At 47.3% G+C, this 21,398-nt stretch overlaps 1 protein-coding gene and 1 long non-coding RNA gene across 3 annotated transcripts in view; both read right to left on the bottom strand.

Annotated features, from left to right (window-relative positions):
- The window catches only part of srrm4 (serine/arginine repetitive matrix 4), a 36,294-nt gene extending 26,305 nt beyond the window's left edge, over nt 1-9,989 (bottom strand). The window contains exon 1 of the mRNA XM_084694619.1: nt 9,175-9,989. Within this exon, the coding sequence (XP_084550745.1) occupies nt 9,175-9,470 (296 nt within the window). The 5' untranslated portion in view covers nt 9,471-9,989. The remainder of the gene's footprint in view (nt 1-9,174) is intronic.
- An 8,383-nt stretch (nt 9,990-18,372) lies between these two features.
- LOC146219645 (uncharacterized) lies at nt 18,373-21,103 on the bottom strand. 2 transcript variants are annotated; one of them, XR_014751046.1, is made up of 5 exons: nt 21,085-21,103; nt 20,356-20,603; nt 20,072-20,179; nt 19,725-19,808; nt 18,373-18,984 (listed from the first exon to the last, which is right to left on the bottom strand). It is a non-coding gene; the product is annotated as an uncharacterized LOC146219645 (long non-coding RNA). The 2 variants fall into 2 exon arrangements; XR_014751045.1 differs by lacking the exon at nt 21,085-21,103 and adding an exon at nt 20,865-21,018.
- Nucleotides 21,104-21,398: the final 295 nt, after the last annotated feature.

Raw genomic sequence — 21,398 nt, 5'->3', positions numbered from 1 at the left:
ACTTGAAAGGCCACCGACACCAGCTGAAGCTGCATATTTTAAACCCAATGAGGGCAATGCAGCATAAACCGCAATCAATCCACAGCCCCTGGCGCATTGACTCTCACAGGAGACTGCGTGTACACATCAGACTCCACAATGGCTATGAGTGGTGCTCTGGGATGTGCTTGTTCTTGTATATCATCATCACGTATATGGTTCATGGTGGGAACACCACTCATGGAAAAAAAGCTTGAAGACATGCCGAGTATGTTTATTTGAAGCTTTTCCGAATTCCACCGTATATCATCTGACTGAGGATCACATTTTAAAGAACCCAGAGAGGAGAAAGAAAAAAATGGGGGCGTTGTTTAAATAATTGAACAGCTTCTGCGAGCGAGAACGTATTTCGACAAAGACAGGAGAGTCTATGGGATCAAAGCCCAGTGATTAATTCTGATCCTCCGGTTGTAGTCAGATCTAGGGGTTTTGCTGTGACTAGATTTCCTTAAACTGTCTTCAGAGTCAAAGAGAGTTCTAGAGACAAAGCAATTCCATTACTTTCACAAGGGCACTGTGGAGTATCTTTTTAATTGAAACCCTAAAATAGCTGGCTAATTACACCACTATCTGGAAGGCTTTCATGTTTTTCAAATGAATCAGAAGGGAGTGATAACTTTTATGTCGACACAAAACGAATAAGATTGGTCTGTTAAAAAGTTAGGGAAAGGAGTATTCCAAACTCCTATCAAAAGTGATATTAATCCATTGAAATTGCTTGTGAGACAATAATTAAGGCCCTCTTTAATTAGGCTTAAAACATCCCCTTGAATCGGCAAGAGATCCATGCAAGATTAATTTGAATAAGCGGTCAAACGCACTCTATTGCCTCAGCCCAGAGTCATTTTCAAACAGCCCGGCCAATGTTTCAAACCACTTTGTAAAGTAAGTCATCAGCGCTGAACTGAAGGAGCCAGACAGCATTCGGCGTGCAGCAATTCCACTGCACACAACTGGAGATGAGAATACCTCCACAGTCTTCCCTAGCTCCGTCCCTACTGCCAGGGAAGGAGCCAGACCTGTCCACTTCGGTCTCCCTAATCGCTCCTCAGCTAGGCGTTCAGTCCACAGGAACGTCAGCCAGCATAAGCATCACCCGAGGACTGAGCCGGGAAGATGTGTCAGGAGAACTTTGCCGTCATTCTCCCAGCGTTCCTCCTGGCTCCGGACAACATCGCGCGACGACTTTCGCATGCATGGAATCCTAGATTCCCCCGATTTTCTGCATTTGCTTTCTGTTCTGTTTAGAGGCGGAATCGTGTCCCTCGAGTCCCACGAATCGCATGAGTGTTTCGTCCTGACTGCTGAGGACTCCCTGACCTCATACAGAGAACAGTGGAACAAACACTCCATCCGTGGCCCCGGGCCTGCCGTGCAAAAGCAAATAAAGGGCCCGACGTCACGTTGGGAAGTTCTCAGGGCTCTTATTGCTCAAGCTCAGAGACGGCCGACGACGAGGCCAAGAGAACCACAATGATAGAGAAAGGTATCGCAAGAAGACAACCCCAGAGGCTTCTTCTTCACCGGTCAGCCCGCGACAACATCCGCAGAAAGGTTTCGACCTTCACGGATGCTTCGTCGCGGCGATCCGCCACGAGACTCGGGCTCTCTCTTCCTCCCACCGCTCGGTGACATTCTGCCAACGAGGAGAGGTGCAAAGGTGACAGAGAGGAGGACGGAGTAGAGGAGGATGGCTAATGGAGAATGGATGGACGGGGGGAGGGAGGGAAGAGGGGGGTGGATGAAGGGAGGGGAGTACAGAGGAAGGGAGGGAGGGGGGAGGAGGGGCGGAGGGAGGAAGAGGAGGAGAAGTGCTACAACGGGAGGCCAATTCATTCCACCTCTCCCATCAACCAATTGCCTCATGTGACATAGACACTGAAATGGTTCCCCCATACGCTGCCATCAGCTATGCAAATGGAGGCAATTTCCCCGTGAATGGCAGATCGCCTTCCTGAAAACGAGGATGTGCGCGGGAGGGGGAAATGAGAAACGAAAGAGGACGGCAGCCAGTCAGCCTTGAAACGATTTAATTGAAGCGATGAGGGGTTTGACTTTGATAAGTTTGCATTCCCATAATGGCCTTCGACCGCTCGGAGGGATGGGGGGGGGGGGGGGGGGGGGGGCAGCCCGGCTACGGAGAGAGCTGCGTGCCTGGCAAGTGAGAGGCAACGCAGGGGACGCAAGGGGATTGGTTAAATGACCAAAAATAAAGCACCGAGACAAACCACAAGCTTGGGAAGCTGAAAGTTTTAACGACCACTGTCTGGCTGTCCCTGCGCAGGCACACCTGTTGTAAATATTCTGCTCCTGCTTGTGTCCACCTCAGACAGCAGTCTGCCGTCAGGGAGACTCTTCGACGGCCTGTTACACCGGATTTTCTCCTTTTCCAATAACCTAGCTGAGCGTGGGGATGCATATTTAATGAGTCTTGGGTCTCTGTGCAATCTTCGGGCTGGGAAGTCTTTCAGACGGCTTCGTCATTATGAACGATTGCGCTACCTCGCGGAGCCATCCAGTTGGGTGTAGCAATAACCATCCCTCTCTCTCCCCCAAAGCACTTCTGATCCTATTAAGATTATGACTTTTTCACAGCACATTCATTTCAGATCTGTCTCTGTGTATCACTTTTACATTTCTGGTTCCTGCTCATGAAAGGGGGGTGGGGGGGGGGGGGGGGTTGTCTTTCGGGTTCGTTATCCCAGGTGTATTGACCAACCGAAATGCGATGTGAACGACAGGCCACAAAGCACCATGGCTAGCTATCACGCCTCTGACAAAGCTGCAGGCTGCTTCACCGATACACCGGATCAGTCCGGTTATAAGTGGGCTGCTTAATCCCCACCAATCCTGCGACGCTGCACATCTGGGACTGTGGAAGGGAGGGACTCAGGGGGAAGTGATGCGTGCAAGCTGCCTTCGAGAGGGGTGGGCCACTGACGGGAGCGGATCATTCCCCAGGACGATGGTTAACTAAATCCTGTCGGGGGTAACTGATCTCTGGTCAGTTCATCACACACACCCCTCCTCCCTCCCCCCTCCTCCACAGTCTTGCTCGTTTCAGGGCTGTGAGCCACACTGACCTCAGATCATCTGAGCGCGTATTATGATGTTCAACTCTTGTGCGACCGTGCAGGTGAAAACCCTCCTTCCCTGTGTAAAGATCGCTGTCCTTTTAATGGGCTTTCTCTTTTCCTCCCTCTGCATCATCCTCTATCACTGGTCAATATCTCACTCCCTCAACATCATCCTCTATCACTGGTCAGTATCTCACTCCTTCAACATCATCCTCTATCACTGGTCAGTATCTCACTCCTTCAACATCATCCTCTATCACTGGTCAGTATCTCACTCCCTCAACATCATCCTCTATCACTGGTCAGTATCTCACTCCCTCAACATCATCCTCTATCACAGGTCAGTATCTCACTCCCTCAACATCATCCTCTATCACTGGTTAATCTCCATCTCCCTCAACATCATCCTCTATCACTGGTCAATATCTCACTCCTTCAACATCATCCTCTATCACTGGTCAGTATCTCACTCCCTCAACATCATCCTCTATCACTGGTCAATATCTCACTCCCTCAACATCATCCTCTATCACTGGTTAGTATCTCACTCCTTCAACATCATCCTCTATCACTGGTCAGTATCTCACTCCCTCAACATCATCCTCTATCACTGGTCAATATCTCACTCCCTCAGCATCACACTGCGCTTCAGAGTGGGGGAAAAGGGGCTTGGGGGATACAAACACTTGTGTTTGACTCTCCTTTTCCAGAGTCAGGATAAGGATAATCAGGATAGTCTAGATAAGTATTAGTAATACTTCCTCAGAGCAGTGCAGGAAGGTCTTATAGAATCGGAAACCTTTCGAAATGTATTCTCTTATCGCAGGGCGGATTGTTAGAGTCGTTGCCAGCCTCCAGGTGTGGAAACTGTAGAAACGAACCCAGCTGTCCAGCAAGCCTCCAAAAGACCATAAGGAGAGTGGTCAGGGGTGATGTAATAGGTAGTAATGACCCACGGCTATGCCACCGCAAGGCCTTAATGAGGGTTTGGAGGACAGGGTTACCTTTTTATTGTCCGGGAGACGAACTGATCTCCTTGTAGGTCAGTAGCAGGCGGAACACAGGGCAGTGACTAACCTCTTCTGTCACCCTGGGGTCATTGAAGGTTCACGCTGCCGTTTACATGCTCCTCTGATGCTGTGGTAACTCCCTCCACTGACAGGGATTAAGACTGGGTTTATGTGCTGGTGAGAATACAGCAGTAGAAGTGGGAGACTTCTCCCAGGGACTGTGTGTGTGTGTGTGTGTGCAGGTCTGTCTCCCCTGGTCCATTTCCTCATTACGGTGGTGTTGTAGTGTCTCCTTCGGTCCATAATGTTGACGTTAAGTCTATTGATCACCACACGGCTTTATTAAAAGTCAAGCTTGATTTGCATTCGCCCATCTCCTCGTCTTTTCTACCTCCATTTACCCTCCCCTCCCCTCCTCTACCTCCCTCCCCTTCACCCTCTCTACCTTTTCTCTTTTGAGCTAAACCGGCCTAAATGAGACCGAGAAAGTATCTGTTTTTTTATAGCGCCTTTCTAGAACATGCTCCTGTTTGTGAATATCACTTTTATTTCAAAATCTCTCAATCTTCCCTGTGCCCCCCTCTCTATACCCCAGACCCCCTCCCCGGCGCCCCCTCCCCCCCCCCTCCCTGGCTCCGCCCACCCCTCTCCCAGAGAGCTGGTTGGAAAGGGAGACGCAACCTTTTAGCCAGTCATCTGACTCTGGGGGATGACGATCATGACGACGACGTGATCCAGACCGCTGCTACTTGTGGAACGACTCGAGAGAGAGAGGAGAGCTCAGAAGATCCGGAACACCCCGTTCGGCCAGGTGGTGCATCTTCTGCCGTCTCAATGCTGTTTTACAGAGAGCCATTCACTGTTGGCTTCCTGTTTCTAGCAGATGTGTCCTGTGGTCTGGACAATATGATGGCATGCTGGAGTGCTCTCTGGAAACTATGGTCTTACACAAAAGCATCACTGCGGCAACCCACAGTTCTGTTAACATAAACCGCTTTAAATGCCAAGAGTCCTTTTGGAAATGTCAATGTATTTTATTTTGAACATCAAAGTGCTGTTCCAGCTGAGCACAAGAAGACAGGCTTTTATACCACATAACCACTTTTACATATTCTGTGTTAAACACAATCGGTAAGGCCTGTCGCCACTTGACTGTGTAGCCTCTCCATTTTTCCGAAAGACCCAGCGCTGAAGTTCCCAAAGAACCAAGCATGGCAGGGACGTGACACTCAAGAGCTCTAAGATCTGCAGCTGCATGATCAGTACGGATCGGGTTCAAAAAGACATATTTCCAGTTCAGTTGTTGTAGAGCTGTGAGAAACGTTCTGAGGGAAGAATGCTTACGATGAATTATTTCGCGGATATTTATTTCTGTATGACAGAGATATCTTACTCCTGGCCGGTGACAAACATCGAGCTTCCATCAGAACTGCTTCCTCCCAACCATCCTCCACTTTCTCTCACTCAATCGTCCTCTCATTCTCTCTCATCCTCTTTTCCTTTTTATCTCTTATATAGGACCTATATAGGATCAGGGGACCCCCCCCCCCCCACCACAGGGAGAATGGTATGATCCAAAAGGAAGACGAAACAGCCTCGCAAAAGCGAGGCAGCCAACCGGGAGAGAGATTCAACCGACGATTCCATTGATTTGATTCGTCCCCTCGTCACTGAATTCGCGAATAAAATGCTGTCGTTGGCCTATGGATTTTGGACTTGTAGTGGGGGCAGTTGGTGAGGGGCTGTTATAGACACACACAGACACCCGGCATCCTCTTGTTTTATGGCTCCATTTTGAACCAGTTTTGGTCCTTGAGGAAATGTAACAAGTCAGTGGCCCCTGACCTGCTACACTAACCTTCACCCCGATAGAGCTGCATCTGCCAGGTTAAGAGGATTGGCCCTCTCACACACCCCTAAGCCCAATCCATACCCCCCCAGACCAACACCCCCCCACACACACACAAACCCCATACAGATACTTTCCCCTGCCTGCCATCTGCCTCCTTGCTGGACACGACCCCACTAACACACCCAACCACACACACACACACACACACATTCACCCCAAAGCATCACTAACCCCCTCCCCTTTGATTCTTCGCTGGCCTGCATTTTTAATGAGGAGCGCCGCTGGAACAAAAACAGCTTGCAGAGCTAAAGAGGCTGAGACCCCCAGCTGTACATACTCATCCTTCTCTTTCTGTCTCTCTCTCTCTCTCTCTCTCTCTCTCTCTCTCTCTCTCTCTCTCTCTCTCTCTCCTTCTACCCTGTCCCTCCCTCCTCTCTCTCTCTCTCTCTCTCTCTCTCTCTCTCTCTCTCTCTCTCGCTCTCTCGTTCTCGTTCTACCCTTCTCTCCCTCCCTCTACCCCTCTCACCCTCCCTCCCTCCACCCCTCTCTACCTCCCTTTCCCCCTGTCTCTTTCTCCCCTATCTCTCTCCCTCCTTCTCCCCCTTCTCTATCTGTCTCCCTCCCCCTCTCTGCCTCTCCCCCTTGCTCTCTCTCTCTATCCCAGGGTGAAAGGGTTGTGGAGGAGGCTCTGGGGAGGACAAACAACCGTGTTTAATGACTCCACTGTGACTCTGGAGCCTCAGTGACATTTGGTGAACGAGAGGACAAGGGGAGGAGAGAGAGGGAGGGACAATGGAGGAGACGGAAGCAGAGACGCTGACTGAACGTGAAACATCTCTCTCTCTCTCTCTCTCTCTCTCTCTCTCTCTCGGTCACTTTCCCCCCGCCCCAAACATCCCTGGATTAGCCCCGCGTCTGTTTTTCAACCCTTCACAGTCCAAAAGAATGCGTCCTCTTGAAGAGAGAGAGAGATAGGGAGAGAAAGGGAGAGAGAGAAAAGAAGATGGAGTGGAAGAGGAAAAGTGTTTAAAGGAGAGAGAGAGAGAGAGAGAGAGAGAGAGATAGAGAGAGAGAGAGAGAGAGAGAGAGAGAGAGAGAGAGAGAGAGAGAGAGAGAAAGAGAGGGAGAGAGAGAAACACAGACACACACTTTCTCCAAGAGAGAGCAACCCCCCACTGCAGACAAACAAGCCCAGCCATCAACTGTTCCCGGGGATGTTGAACAATCCCAGAGGTTGTTGATGTTGTTGTTTACTCATTCTTTACCACGGGCGTACTCCCCCTCCCCCAACCCCGCGAGGAGGGGTGGCGGGAGAGCGACGTCACGGCCGCCGGGCCGGGAGAAGCAGCAGCATTGGTCCTGCTGTAATTGCCGCTGTCGTCCCTCTCCCTCCCTCTGACGCGCTCGCATCATTGTCACTGTCAGACGACCCCACTCCCAGGAGGGAGAGGGGGGGCCGGAGGGGGGGGGGGGTGCTTTACGAAACGACTCAAATGGAGGAGACAGCTAACCTCCCCACCCCCTCACCCCCTCACCCCCCAACAGCTCTATTAGCACTGCTCAGTTCCAGGCAGGGCCGGTGCCTCTCTCGCGCCATCGACAGTAATAGAAACGAGAGCCTCTCTCCCTCCGATTTGATCCAATTTCAGTCCGGGGCCCGGGAGGGGAGGAGGGGGGGGCGAGGGGGCGAGGGGGGGGGGAGGGTTGGTGGGGTGCGTAGTTGAGATTTGTTTCTGTTGAAGCGGTGAACCGGGCCGTGACGGAGGTCGGCTGTGCGTCGGGCCGCCGTCTGCCGATAAAACGACCAGGACGTGTCCGTGCCTTCTGCTCTGCGCCACGCGCAGGAAGTGGAATCCCTTCGAGTCGCATTAAACGCTCCGCCGTCCTTTATCTCCACCCGTGTTGAACGTAAAGGGAAATGGGGCATTCTAATCCCCATTAGGCTGGCTAATTTCTTGTAAGAGAGAGCTTATATTGTGTCAAGACGATACAATTACAGTGGTCGTGAGTAGTAAAACTCATTACAACGTCGGAAAGAAACGCCGGTGTGTGTCCGTGTGTCTCCGGGGGTTACGTTCACAAGCACCAGTCCCTGTTGGGGATGTTCAGTGTTTGCTAAACACGTGTGTCAAGGTGGGCTGGACTGAGACAAAGTTGTTGTGAGGCTGGGATCAGGACGGATTTGGTAGAGGAAGGAGGGAGGCAGAGAGCGATGGAGGACAGTAAACATGTTAGTGGAAGCACGCATCCTCCTCCTCTCTCTGCTATCTCTCACTGTCGGCCTCCGTCTCTCTCTCTCTTCCCCCCTTCCTCACTCTCCACCCTATGTCCTTCACCCTCTTTCTCTCTCTCGTTTGCTCTCTCTTTCCCTCTTCCTGTCTCTACCTCGCTCCCTGACTGTGCGTGGATCACAGGTAGAAGCCACAGCAGTGGATACAGACTGGCACAGACATGTCACCAGCGAAGAGTCATAGACAACCTGTCTGCTTTTTAAAGGTTATATTAACGAAGCCATCCGCCATGTGTAGTGTCTGTGTGTGTGTGTGGGGGGGGGGGGGGCTGAATGCGTGTGAGGGTGTGTGTGAGTGTGTACGTACATCTGTCGTGTGTGTGCGGGGGTAGGGTGCATGTGTGTGAGGATGTGTGTGTATGTACATTTGTAGTGTGTGTGTGTGGGGGGGGTGAATGTGTGTGTGTGTGTATGCACGTACATGTGTATTGTGTGAGTATATTCAAATACAACTGTATTCTAAACACAAAGCTCGCTGAACATAGCCACGTTCTACTATAAGACGTCAACTATTCAGTCATAGACAAATATGATATCTAGTACCACGCACGATATATGGGTACTGTCGACTGCTGTCATTTCAATCGGCTTTCTTCACATGCTAGATGATAAGAGAGAGCAAAACCAGGCAGGTGCTCTGGTGAACCCAGACTTCTCCACCCCCACTCTCAAGGTCCCATCCACACTCCCAACAGAGCCCCCGGACCCACAACTCACGTCAAGACGACAAAAGACTACACGCGAGGCAGAGCGAGGGAGAGGAAGAGGGGAAAGAGACCCAGGTGCAATTGAAAGAGAGAGGAAGAGAGAGAGAGAAAGGCATAGAGAGAGAGAGAGAGAGAGAGAGAGAGAGAGAGAGAGAGAGAGAGAGAGAGAGAGAGAGAGAAAGGCAGCCGGTAAACTCACCTAGCCAGTCGGGTCCTCGCCGTGATGCTGGCCACGATCATGCTCTCTGGTCTGGGTGTGGCCACCGCCTTGAAGGTCCCCTTCCAGAACTTTTCAAACAGCTGCTTCTCTCCCAGGTGCCCCTGCAAGCTGACCAAGCTGCTGGGGAGAGGGCTGGCGAGGCTGGGGAGGCTGGGGATGGTGGAGGGCAGACCCGAGAGGCTGGGAGGGAGGCTGAAGAGGCTGGGGAGGCTGGGGAGGCTGGCCACGGTGCCGGGGGCGCAGGCGGCCTTCTGCACGGTACAGGAGGGCTGCATGTGGATCGGACGTCTCCACACCCCCTCGGTGATGGTGGACAGAGACAGCTTGGCGGCTGACGGCAGCCTACATTCGCGTCGACTCGCAGCCGACGGGCTGGGCCGGGTGCTGAAAGTGCTCCGGAGCTGTCCAAGTTCTGAACCCGCGACCCAGGGGCAGGCTGGAGCTGGGAGAAAGTGTCCGCGTTTCTCTCTCTCTTTCTCCTCTCTCGCGTCGCTGCGCTCCTCTTTCTGTGTCCTCTTCCGCTCGTCCGCTGGGCTGTTCTCTCTCTCTCCCTCCCTCCCTCTCTCTCTCTCTCTCTCTCTCTCTCTCTCTCTCTCTCTCTCTCTGTCTCTCTCTCTCTCCTGTGTCTGCTGTCGCTCCTCGGTTGCCTTGCGTAAGTGTGTGCTCCCGGCTGGGTCCTCGCGCGGTCCCTTTCTCTGCTGTGTGTTCGGCGGGAGCGTGTGGAGGGAGAATGCCCGGACAAAGGCTGCTACTCTGCTGCTAGACTGCTTATTGTTCTCCTGCTACAGCCTCCCCCCCTCTGTCACATCTGCTGCCGGGTCCGTCTGTATATACCCCCTCTCTCTAACCTCCCTCGCCCTCTCTCTCTCTCTCTCTCTCTCTCTCTCTCTCTCCCTCTGTCTCACTCTCTATCCCTATCGCTCTCCTCTCTCTCTCCCTTCCTCTCCTCTCTCTCTCCCTCCCTCTCACTCTCCCTCCCTCCCTCCCTTTCTTTCTCCTTCTTTGTCTCTCTGTCTCCCTCTCTCCCTCTCCCTCTCCCTCTCTCTCTCTCTCTCTCTCTCTCTCTCTCTCTCTCTCTCTGCCTCTCTCTCCCTTTCCACCTCTCTCTCTCTCCTTCCTTGTCTTTAGTGAGCTTGGGGCTCAAGGATCAGCAGCATGGTCCTCTAATGTGGTTGGGGGGTCGTTGATGAGCAAGTAGAAAGTGCCAGAGTGGTTTTCTAGTCAGAAGAGAGGCAGAAAACACTCACACCGGCGGCAGACCGGGATCTAAACAGGAGTGAAGTAGAGCACACAGTTATATGAGGCGGCTGGTGTGTGTGTGTGTGCCAGTGAGTGTGGAGTGTGTGAGTGAGAGTGTATGCGAGTGTCTGCCGAGTGTGCGCATGTGGCGTATGCTTGTGTGAGTGTGTGTGGCGCGCGTGTGTGTGTGTGTGTGTCTGTGAATGAGTGTGTGTGATAGAGTGTTCGTGAGTTCCCAGCTTGTTTTGGCTGCCTCAGGTCAGGAAGACTAGAACACCTTGAGTCCTTCTCTCTCTTTCATCTCTTTCATACATCTCTCTCCTGCTCTCTTTCTCTCACTCTCTCTCTGTCTGTCACTCTGTTCTCCCTCGTTCCCCCATCATCCCCTCTCTCCCTATCTCTCCGTTCCCCTCTCTCTTTCTCTCCCTCTTTCTCTCTCTCTCTACACATTTCCCTCTCTCTCCCCATCTCACCACACCTTTCTCTCTCTTCCTGTCTCTCACTCTCTCTCTCTCTGTCTATCTTTCTCCGTCACTCTGTCTCTCTTTATCATTCTTTCTCGTCTCTGCCTCCTCTGTGTGTCGGACAAAAGGCCGGGCCGGTTTCCCCCATTAGCATAACAAAGGGCCGGGTCTGAGAGGAGCAGCCAGGGCATGTGCCTGACACAATGCCCCAAGGGGGGTGCAGCCTGTCCTGCTGTAGGAGCCACGCACACACACACACACACACACACACACACACAGACAGCTCAGGACAAACCACTCTCCTCTTCCCTCTCCCTTCCCCTCCCCACCCCTCTCTGTGTCTCACAAGTGCAGGGTTCTAACAAACAGAAGGCCAGCTGTCTGACATGTAGCAACATGCTGAATCCAGACTGGCTCAGTGCACCTGCTGTGCCGGTGCTGAGTACACTCTGGCATGAAAACATTTGAAAATCATTTGTCGATCTGCACGCATCTCGCCAAACAGGGGATGGAGGGATTCTGCAATCCGTAGGTACCCTATCAACCCCCCCCCCTCCCCCATGTCAGTCCCTCCTATGACACAGAGAATGCTTCCCACCCCGATGACACACACACAGCCATGACACGAGTTGATGATGAACAACCTTAAGAACTCTTTCAATGTGCAGAGAAGGACGAATGTTTCTGTCATCACAAGACGTAAGCCTGTTCAGTGGTCCCTCTGTTTCCACATGGGTTTAGAATGGGGGGGGGGGGCTCATAAGAGAATGACATGAGAATGTAAAATAGAGAATCTAGTGTAAACAGATGTATTGTTGTGTTTCTCTGCTTGTGTTTCCATCAGAAACACTTTGTTCTGGGATCGATTTTGTTGTTCCTCAGAAACCGATAACCGGTTGCTTTGGAGTGCGACGTGACTATGGTGCGGCTCATGCTTGTTGAAAGGAATCTGTAAGTAGTCTACAATCAATCAAAAAACTGATCTCCTCAGTACTAACAAGGCTTGTTTGAGACACGGTGATGATGAACTCAAGACTGGGCGAATAGATCCATCCACAGAACAGAACAAGTTAACAGAAAAACAAGAGGAGTTATTTATTGTGATTGTGTGTCGAGATTGTTTTTCTCAGCAGGGTATTTCGCTTTGGACAACAAAGTGTAATTGCAGTGGTTCGGGAAAATGAAAACACCTTCATGGATTTGTTTTCATGTTTGTCTCAGAAATATTTAGTGGAAAATAAATAATTTTGTTGTAGTGCCCCTTTCTCGTGAAATAATAGGTTTCAGTCGGAATTGTGTTGCCCTGCACGTTATTAATGCCTGTGTTTCCACTTGCTGTTGGTAAGGAATAGACTGATGACCGGGTGCTCAAACAAAGGGGACTTCTCCCATTAAAACAACCACTAAGACTCCGATCATAGCAACAATCTACAGTTGTAAAACTGCCAAAGCTTGGTAAAAAGTTCTGCATGTATAATGAAAACCCTGCTACGTCAATCTGCTAGTCATGTACCTCAGATCACCTTTTCGCTACGTGCTTCATTAGAGCTCGTTTCAGTTGACACTTCTGACAGAGGGTGAACGATTCCCATTGTTTAAACTTTCAAACTTTCCTTTATTATGAACTAGGATTTTTTTATTTTTTTTAAGAAAAGAGTGTTACTGGTGAAGAAATGACCTGTCAAGAGGAATCAGTCCCTGTTTACTTGGTGTGTGCGTACTGTTTGTGTGTGCGTGTGTGTGTGTGTGTGTGTGTGTGTCTGTGTGAGTGTGTATTGAGGGAGGGGGGGGGGGGGTGCTAATGCTGCCAAAAAGACAGGGGGATTTTCGATTGGTTTAATGTTTTACTCCTGCAACCTTCATTAAAATGTAAAGTCAAAGTCCATGCTGTGGGCTCAGCCTGCAACAGCCTGATAAGATATTCCATTTTCTAGCCGTTACATATTTTGGAAAGGCTGTATGCAAAACGACTGAGTTTTGATCAACAGCCTTTTGGCACCTGTCGACTAACCTCGATGGACCTTCCCTGTTGTGGTGGACTGTTGAGGAAGGGAGAAAAGCTAAGTCTGTCTGAATAATACAGTTACATCACATTCATCAGTCATGCACACCCTCTCTGAATAGGGACGCCTGTTAGATGTGCGGGTGGGGATTGTGGAGGTTCTCTCTCCATCATGTTCCTGCCGTCTCAATCTCCCAGGCTCCCTGAACACTCTCCAGACAGCTGACAGTGGAAGACACTTCACTGGTGGTTGTAAGTCAATCATGTGATGTGTGTAAATGGCTCCTCCGTTAGCTTCATTATGCATTCCTGCCCACCCCATACACTCCCATCTCAGAGACAGAGAGAGAAACAGAGGGACACAGAGAGGTAGAGAGACACAGAGAGAGAGAGAGGGAGAGGGAGAAAGAGAGAGAGGGAGAGAGAGGGAGAGAGACAGAGAGACAGAGAGACAGAGAGAGAGACACACACAGAGAGACACAGAGATAGAGAGGACGCCTTAAACTAAAGCAGCAAAGCCATCCACCTCGGAGTAATTACTCATCATGTCATAGCGAGCCAGCAGTCTTCCCATCCTGCCTCCAGGTACATCTGAGATCAAACACAGATTGTACAGTCCCTGCACACGACAACCCCCTCGACGCCGGTCGCCATGGAAACCTACCGTTACGCACGTCTGGGTGGGTTACAGAATAGTGATAACTGTAAACTGTGATTTGTATTCTTCTGTTATGAAAAATGATGTCTGAATTTGAATTGCCAGACATACATAGACGCATTCAGTAATACTTGCCTGTCGGCGAGTAGGCCGGACCAATAGGTGTGCGTCAATGCTGTTAGTCCAGCATGCTGGTTGACCAATACTTGACCCCAGGTCTTCCCCTCACCTGGCTGACCACACTAGAGGGGTGAAACCAATGCTAACATTAGGCAAAGTAGGCAGCCGCCCCCGGTGAATTTTCACTGCCCCGGTGAAAATTCTAAATAGAGTTGATAAAAATATTAAATATAGTACAGCATGTTATTTGTTATATTATATTTATGTTTCTCCCGTAGCCTACATGTAAACAAATAATTTCCTGCCTTCCATTACATTATTCATGTGCAAGACAAACCCAAACCCCCCCTATCTTGCACAAATGGTTTGTCCCATATTGTTTCTCAGCCCAGCAGCTCGAAATATGTTAGGTAGCTTTATCAGTTTAGCATACAGTACGAGAGACAAATAAGAGACTTTGAAACAATACTATGAAATTATTAAACTATTATATGTTAGCAGTGCAGTAAAAAAGACGGAAGACTGTTGCCTGAAGGAGCTGAAGCTTCGCCCCCTTGAATTAATTGAATTTAGCAACAACAACAACTAGCTAAATTAAGGGTACATAAACTAGCAATACTGGGATATAATTAAAATAAAATATACAATAAAATAAAATACAAGTTGCCATAATTTACAATGTAAATACAAATGTATCCACAATCTGTATATTATGTACTGAGAAGCAAATCATAGAATTTGCTTTACAGCATCTTTAATTAAATTATTTTTCAACTTGTTGATTTACTCTTGTGAGGCCTCCTCCTCCTCCTCGGCCATTAAGTGGCTACACCTGGGCCACGTTTTGACTTTTGTTAATACACTGCGCATTCATGGCAGCCTGATCATCCAAAGTCCCGTAAATGTATTTTCATCTTACATAATTGATTAAAAAATGACGTCTTATTTTGTGCTCTACACAGTCATGTGTGGGATTCGGCCTAAGCCTGTAGATGGAGGGTCATCGGTAGCGATGTCCATAAAGCAGCAAGCAGAGGGCTGCGATGTGGACATCAAAAAGGCGTAGTGTTGCAACTTTGGTAGATTAAGGTTTATTTGTAACCCACCTCAAACACATGTATGCTTTACACAATATGGTTACAAAATGGGATTGTTATTATAATGGGAGTATTTTAGACTGACGTTAGTGACTGTTCGGCTTGTGCATCTGCTTAAGTGTTCTTACATCAATGAGAGTTAGTTATCTCAATGCTATCTGCTCTACAGTTCTATTCATTCGTGCTTGGAGCACAGCAGCCGTGAAGTCACCCTGTGTCTGTAGATTTCCTTATATTCAGTCCTCCAGCACATGCTCCCCTCCTCACCCTCTTCCATCCTAGACCCCCCCCCCCCACACACACACACACACACACACTCACACACCTTCCCATAGGGTCTTATCTGTGAATACAGGTGGAAAGAGCAGGTATTAGTTGACAATCCTGCATGGTATTTCATTTATAGACTTCCAGTGTCTCTGAGAGCAGACTGAACTCCTTCTCTCTTGCCCTCCTTCTCTTCTTTTCTCTCTTTTTCTCACAGGATGGGGGAGTGAGGAAAGGTAATTGACCTCGGACATTCTATTTATTTTGGCAAAATTGATTCAGCCTTTCAGCCCGGCCTCTCTTCGGCCTTTGTGCCTTTGTCCATCAGCCTCTCTCTGGCCTCCCCATCTCTAGCTTCCATCTCCCTGGCCTCTCTCTATGCAATATCTTCCAGAATAGGGATGGTCAGAACAAACAACAATTAAACGGATGTATAATACAAATAGTGCTCTGTTTTAAGTTTTCATCTCATAGGCCTATACGATTATGTTTATGTTCAATACGTTCAATACATTAAGTATCAAACTTAGCTAGATGTAGCTTTATGTCAATTTGTATTTTACACTGTGCTAGCTGTATGTGGCAATATTTACTGTATGTAGTTGTGTCTTCGAGTGTCTTTAAAAGATTATATTTCAAAATAGCTTCTTTGTCAATGTGCAGTAACCTACTTAGGTGAACATTTTTACTTGATTTGTTTTATTTTCATGAAATGTATTTCTATTTCAAATCACATAGGCTACAAGATACTGCAGCACATCAAGTACTGAATTCTCTGTGACGGACATACATTAAAATGAATGACCAATTAACCTTCATATGTATGTGAAATTATCTGGTATTAACGTAACTGCAGGGCATGCTGCGGAACAGACTCTTAATGAGATTTTACAGCGAATAAATAAGTCCTCTTTCAGTGAAATACAGTCCATTTAATTGCATTACTTATCAGCTTGTCAAGTATTGGTAGCTGGATGCGTAAGTATCGAAGAATGTGTTGGCTATGGAAGAAATACCAGAGTTATACCCTTAACAGCTTTCAAATCCTCACTAATCATAGGGATCCTTTGTAATGCGAAAACAGTGAGAAAGAGCGGAGAGAGGGTTGATAAAAGAAGTAGGAGAGAGATAGCACGTTTGCTGTGTGGAAAGAAAAGATTTGTAGCAAAGTTCAAGTTGGTCAGGGATGTGCTGAATACGGTGTTGTCATGGTTTATGTTTTCATTCTTTTTTTATCCAACGAGGTATGCAAATGGTGCTTTAAAAAAGTCCAGCCAAAGTGTCTGACAAGTATTTTCGGAGTCAAGGAATGGTCTGCGTTTACTAGCCACAGCGCAGAGTCACCACATATTATAGGAAGGGAAGTCAGCATAATGGGTCAGAGACGGTGTCCTTCTGGTCCAACATCCTAATTTATTTTCCTGAATGGAGGACATTATTCATCTGAAATTGCTGAATTCATGCAGAGGATCCTTGCAAAACATTGCTTGGACCTTGAGTCCTTGTAAGCTGTGTCTTAAACGTTGTTATGGTCAGAGTTTTAAAGCACAGCAAACCAGAAGGGGGTAAAGACTGTCCGATATCACTGCAACAAACAATACTGGACAGGAACACACAGCAACACTCAGCTGTGTGTGAAGGCTGCAGGCTCAGTGTGTAGGCCTCAGTCTAACCACACACACAATATACACACTCAGACCCTTATTGAAACAACCTTATTGAAAATAGTGGGATTTGATTTTGCCTCTCGGACTGTAAAATGTACTCTTTTAGTTTGTGAGGCCACAGTGTTCTGTCTACTTCTGTTCCCTGTACTCTTCATAGAGGTCTTTCACAGATGTACGGTTTTTGCTTCCTTTTTTTTGCCCCTAAGATAGACCATTTGCGAGCATTGTGTGATGGACAATAAATATTTCATGTATTGAATTGAATACAAAAGAAAAAGGATAGACCTAGCTCTGACGGACCCTGATCTGTGCTGGCCTCGGGCCACCCTATTGTCACAACTCAGAGAGGTAGTGTTCTCCGTGTGTGATCCTTCACAAATGTCCGCCGCAGGCAAACGGCTTAAAGATATGATGAAGTCCCTCAAACGCATCAGGGAGAAGAGTGTACCCCCGCGAGCTCTGCAGACTGGAGGAGACGGCCGGACGGAGCCCTTGTTTACCGCGAGAGCCTTTTATCAGGAGCGCAGAGTTACGTCACCTCAAAACGCGTCTGACTTCCCAGGGTTGTTTTTGAACGCACTGCGCATGTGTTTTCCTGGATGTCCTGTAAACGTTTGTGTGTTGTGACTGTTCGGTATGCGCGTGTTCTGCATGTGTGTGTTCCGTGTCTGTTGGGTCCAGTGCGTGTGTGTTCTATGCGTGTGCGTTCTGTACGTCAGTGCTCTGTGTGTGTGTGTGTGTGTGCGTCTTGCATGTGTGTGTAAGCATTCTGCATGTGTGTGTTCTGAATGTGTCTCACGTTAGTCATCCCATTGCAAAGAGAAGAAAGAGCTAATGTGCTCCACATTAGGCTCTCATATCTGCCAGTTTAGATAGCATTACTTAATGCTAAGTATGCTGCAATGCCTGCATACCCTCTGTGTTCAGTGTCAACTGTGAGGTGAAGTTCAGCCACATCGACATGCTGGCGGTTAGTTTTGAGACTGTGTGTAGGTGGGGGGCAGCCTGTATCCAACCGATGCTGCCACAGTTACCATGGGATTACTGATGTACTTCCTGAAAATAAACCATTGTTGCAGCTCATAATTACCCTCAGACCGCCTCAGGGAAGGTCTGCTGGAGGCTCGAGGCCTTTTCTCTGGATGTGGGAGTTTGGTTAGTTTGACAAATGGACCTTTCTTTTCACTTGTCAGTCGTGAAAATTAAGCGATCAGGGCTGCGTTTCCCGAAAGCGTCATAAGCCTAAATTAATCGTAGAATCCATCGTAGAACTAATCTTAATTTTACGGGCTGTTCCCAAAGACATCATAGCTAAAGTGTCTCTTGAAAATTAGTAACTCTTTAAAGCACATAGATTAGCCTACTCCTTACAAGCATGTTTGGGAAACGTACGTAAGAGATATCGATGGTTTAGTTTTTTACTCGATCGTTGCTACAATCAATCGTTGTCGGGAAACGCAGCCCAGCCTAGTGGACGCCACTTAAGCTAAACACGGAGCTGGGTTTATTTATTCCTTTAATATAATTAATATACTTGTGATTCAAGTTTGTTCGATTTGGAGTGACAGGATCAATCAATTAAACCAAACTTTGGTAGTATTTGCGTATTTACGTGAGGGTGTAATAAACTGCACAGGAAGCTACAAAACACAGGAAACAGGAGTACTCATTAGAAACCATGAATAAGGTGGATATAGGCCCTGCTTTACCATTGATTAAACTTCTTGCAGATTATTCACTTTGTCAGTATCTAACCAGGGTCACACAGACAAATAAAGTTATCACAGATAACTGAATGCCTAACAGATGATGATAACAATCTTATTTAGTCTTAGCAAAGGTATGATGTTACAATTGAACCAGGTAAAAATATCCATATTTTGGTCAGAAATGCAGCATACATCTCTGAAGGGGTCTACAGTAACTGTTTCCATGTTCAAAACAAGACAAAAACTGACCCAAGACCTGGGAAAAATACCTCAGTATCTCATCAGGTAAATCAAATCTTGATTGTATTACAACAATGGACTGTCATCTTTTCTAGAGATGTATTACACCACTGAGAGACCCATAAAGCTTTCTAAATACATGTGTTTTGTCAGATATATGCAGAATTTCCGTGATAATGCAAATAACAAAAATGCATGACTATTTTTTTTAAAGGAAATACTGATCTCTGATGTAAAATGTGCCCATTTTCATGTCCCTGTAAAGCTGCAGGGCTGCCTGCCCCATGATGGTAAATGAGGCAGTGACTATTTCGTTCCTCTTCATTCTGGGAAGGTTCACAAAATATTTAGTTAAACAGAATTCTGAAGAAAATTGTACAGGTAGGGCTTGGACTATCTAGAACATTTGTCTTTAACCCTCATCCTTGGTCCCACTATACTGTAAGTTTGAAATGTTTCCCTGCTCCAACACAAGTTATTCAAATTAATTGTTGTTATCTGGCTTCTGCAGAACTTCAAAACAACATTAATGAATCAGGTGTGTTGGAGAGGGAAACGTCTAATATACATGTCCAGACCACACTACAGCTCCCATCTGCCACTTTGTCTACACACCCGATCACTATCTCAATTACACAACTAATGCTCATCAGCTAATCAAACGAATGACCAGTCTAGTCAGAAGTGTGGAGGAAAATTCTGACGATGCTATATAGTGTGAATATTCAAAATGGGGGTCTAACACAATTTGTTTCGTTTGCACAAAACATGATTATACAGAGTACCCGGCATAACGAAAGACACGTATACTACACGTCGTTCGAAAGAGTGGTACCGCACATCACATTCACACTGCCTTATATAAACTTATAACAAATGGTCATTCTGTATGCTCAATCCATCAATGTAGCTGTCTCTGTGATTGGCTAACTCTACTCAGTGACAGTTGAAACAATGGTTGAAACAATAGCGGTGGTGGTCTTGGGAGGCCACTTTCAAATTTGTTCAAGTTCATTGGACCCTGTGGTCTGGTTTGCTGGGAAGACCAAATCATGATGTCCCTTACCGTGTGTGCCCATTTTGCGCGCAGACAGTTAATGTAGAAATTGCTGGACCCACCCGTCTCGCAAACAACACAGTTGAAACGTTTCTGCATGAGAGATGATGACAGACAGGCAAGCAGACAGGTAACTAGACAGACATTTATGGCTTTAGTCTTATATATTTAACATTTAGGGTATGAGACGTATGAGTCATTAAAAAAAGATTCTGAGATGCAGTACAAGATATCTGTTAGGATCATGTCAATTGGTGGCCGCAAAGCTGAACGACAATTACAAATGGTTGACTTGGTTTATTAGAACGAGCTTGGAACGGAATAATCTAACCAGTCAATATATTTTTTTGACTCACCCCTCGGAACTGGCAATCTGGACGGTGTTCATATTTTAACGTTTGTTTGATCTTAGAACAAGCTGTCTCCTTCAAATACATTTTGAAGTAAGTTTGCCATTCACTTATCTGTAAAAAAAAACAAAAACAAAAAAAAGATTTAAGAGAAACTTATAATTCTTCCACTAACAGACCTTCCACAAACAACATTCGACTCAACATTATTGATTTTAAATACGTTTGAAGGCTTTGAGGTGAAAGCTTAGACATTTCTCAGAATAGTCATAAAATGAAGCATTACTTACATATGGTGGAGAAATTGTTTTTTCGAAATTTATGTGTTTAGTATTTTCCTTTTTGTTGATATCGTCGATTACCATATCAACAATGGTCTTCTGTGAGCTGGTCAGTAAGTTGTATTCGTGTTGACCCTTTGCGTAGGGGAGCATGGAGACTGCAGACAGCAGTAGAACACTCAGAAAACTCTTCATCTTTCTCTCAGAGGCTTGTCACAGCAACTGTGAGCTTTGGTACACCAACCCTCACCTGTCTCCTGTCAAACGAGAGGCTTTAATAATCCAAACTCTAATTCAACGAAAGTGACGAGTTACAAAGTTAATGACCCACAGGATGTGAATTCAATCCACAACTAAGACTGTTTATTTCCCTGTCCAAGGACATTTTTTGTTGCCATTGCATCTTTGTTTTTGTATGTTAAGTCTAAACACAGTTATATGAATAAAGTCCAGTTGGACTGAAGCGTACACAGTTACATTTAGTCATTTAGCAGACGCTCTTATCCAGAGCGACTTACAGTAAGTGCAAGGACATTCCCCCCCAGGCAAGTAGGGTGAAGTGCCTTGCCCAAGGACACAACGTCATTTTTGCATGGACGGGAATCGATCCGGCAACCTTCTGATTACCAGCCCGATTCCCTAACCGCTCAGCCACCTGACAGTTACGTTAACTACATCGGTGTAGACTTCAAGTTTCCAAGAGCGCATTTTCATTTTCCACTCATTCACAGCACTAACCTGTCTCAAAATAAACAGAGGTTTAACCTTCGGACTGCATCGGCCAGTCAACTTAGGTGACCAGTTCTTGGTTCCAAGGTTCAGAAGGACAGAGGTACATGTGTTTTTCCACTGCTGGTTGTAATCCTGGTGTCCAGGCCCGATTCTCCGACTGCACAATGGTAACAACAGACCAGAAAGGAAGATCCTTTTTCTTCTCTTTCTCCGGCTGTCTGCCTTTATTTCCTTGATTTAACTGACTCCCATCCTTTTTTCTTAATTGTATTTTTTCCCTTCCTTTTGTTTGGACTGTACTTGATTGTTGGCTACTGTCT

Source organism: Hypomesus nipponensis, chromosome 28 (genome assembly GCF_054491055.1).
Source record: "Hypomesus nipponensis isolate SF chromosome 28, ASM5449105v1, whole genome shotgun sequence".
Lineage (NCBI taxonomy): Eukaryota > Metazoa > Chordata > Actinopteri > Osmeriformes > Osmeridae > Hypomesus > Hypomesus nipponensis.
This window is presented reverse-complemented; position numbering and strand designations above follow the sequence as displayed.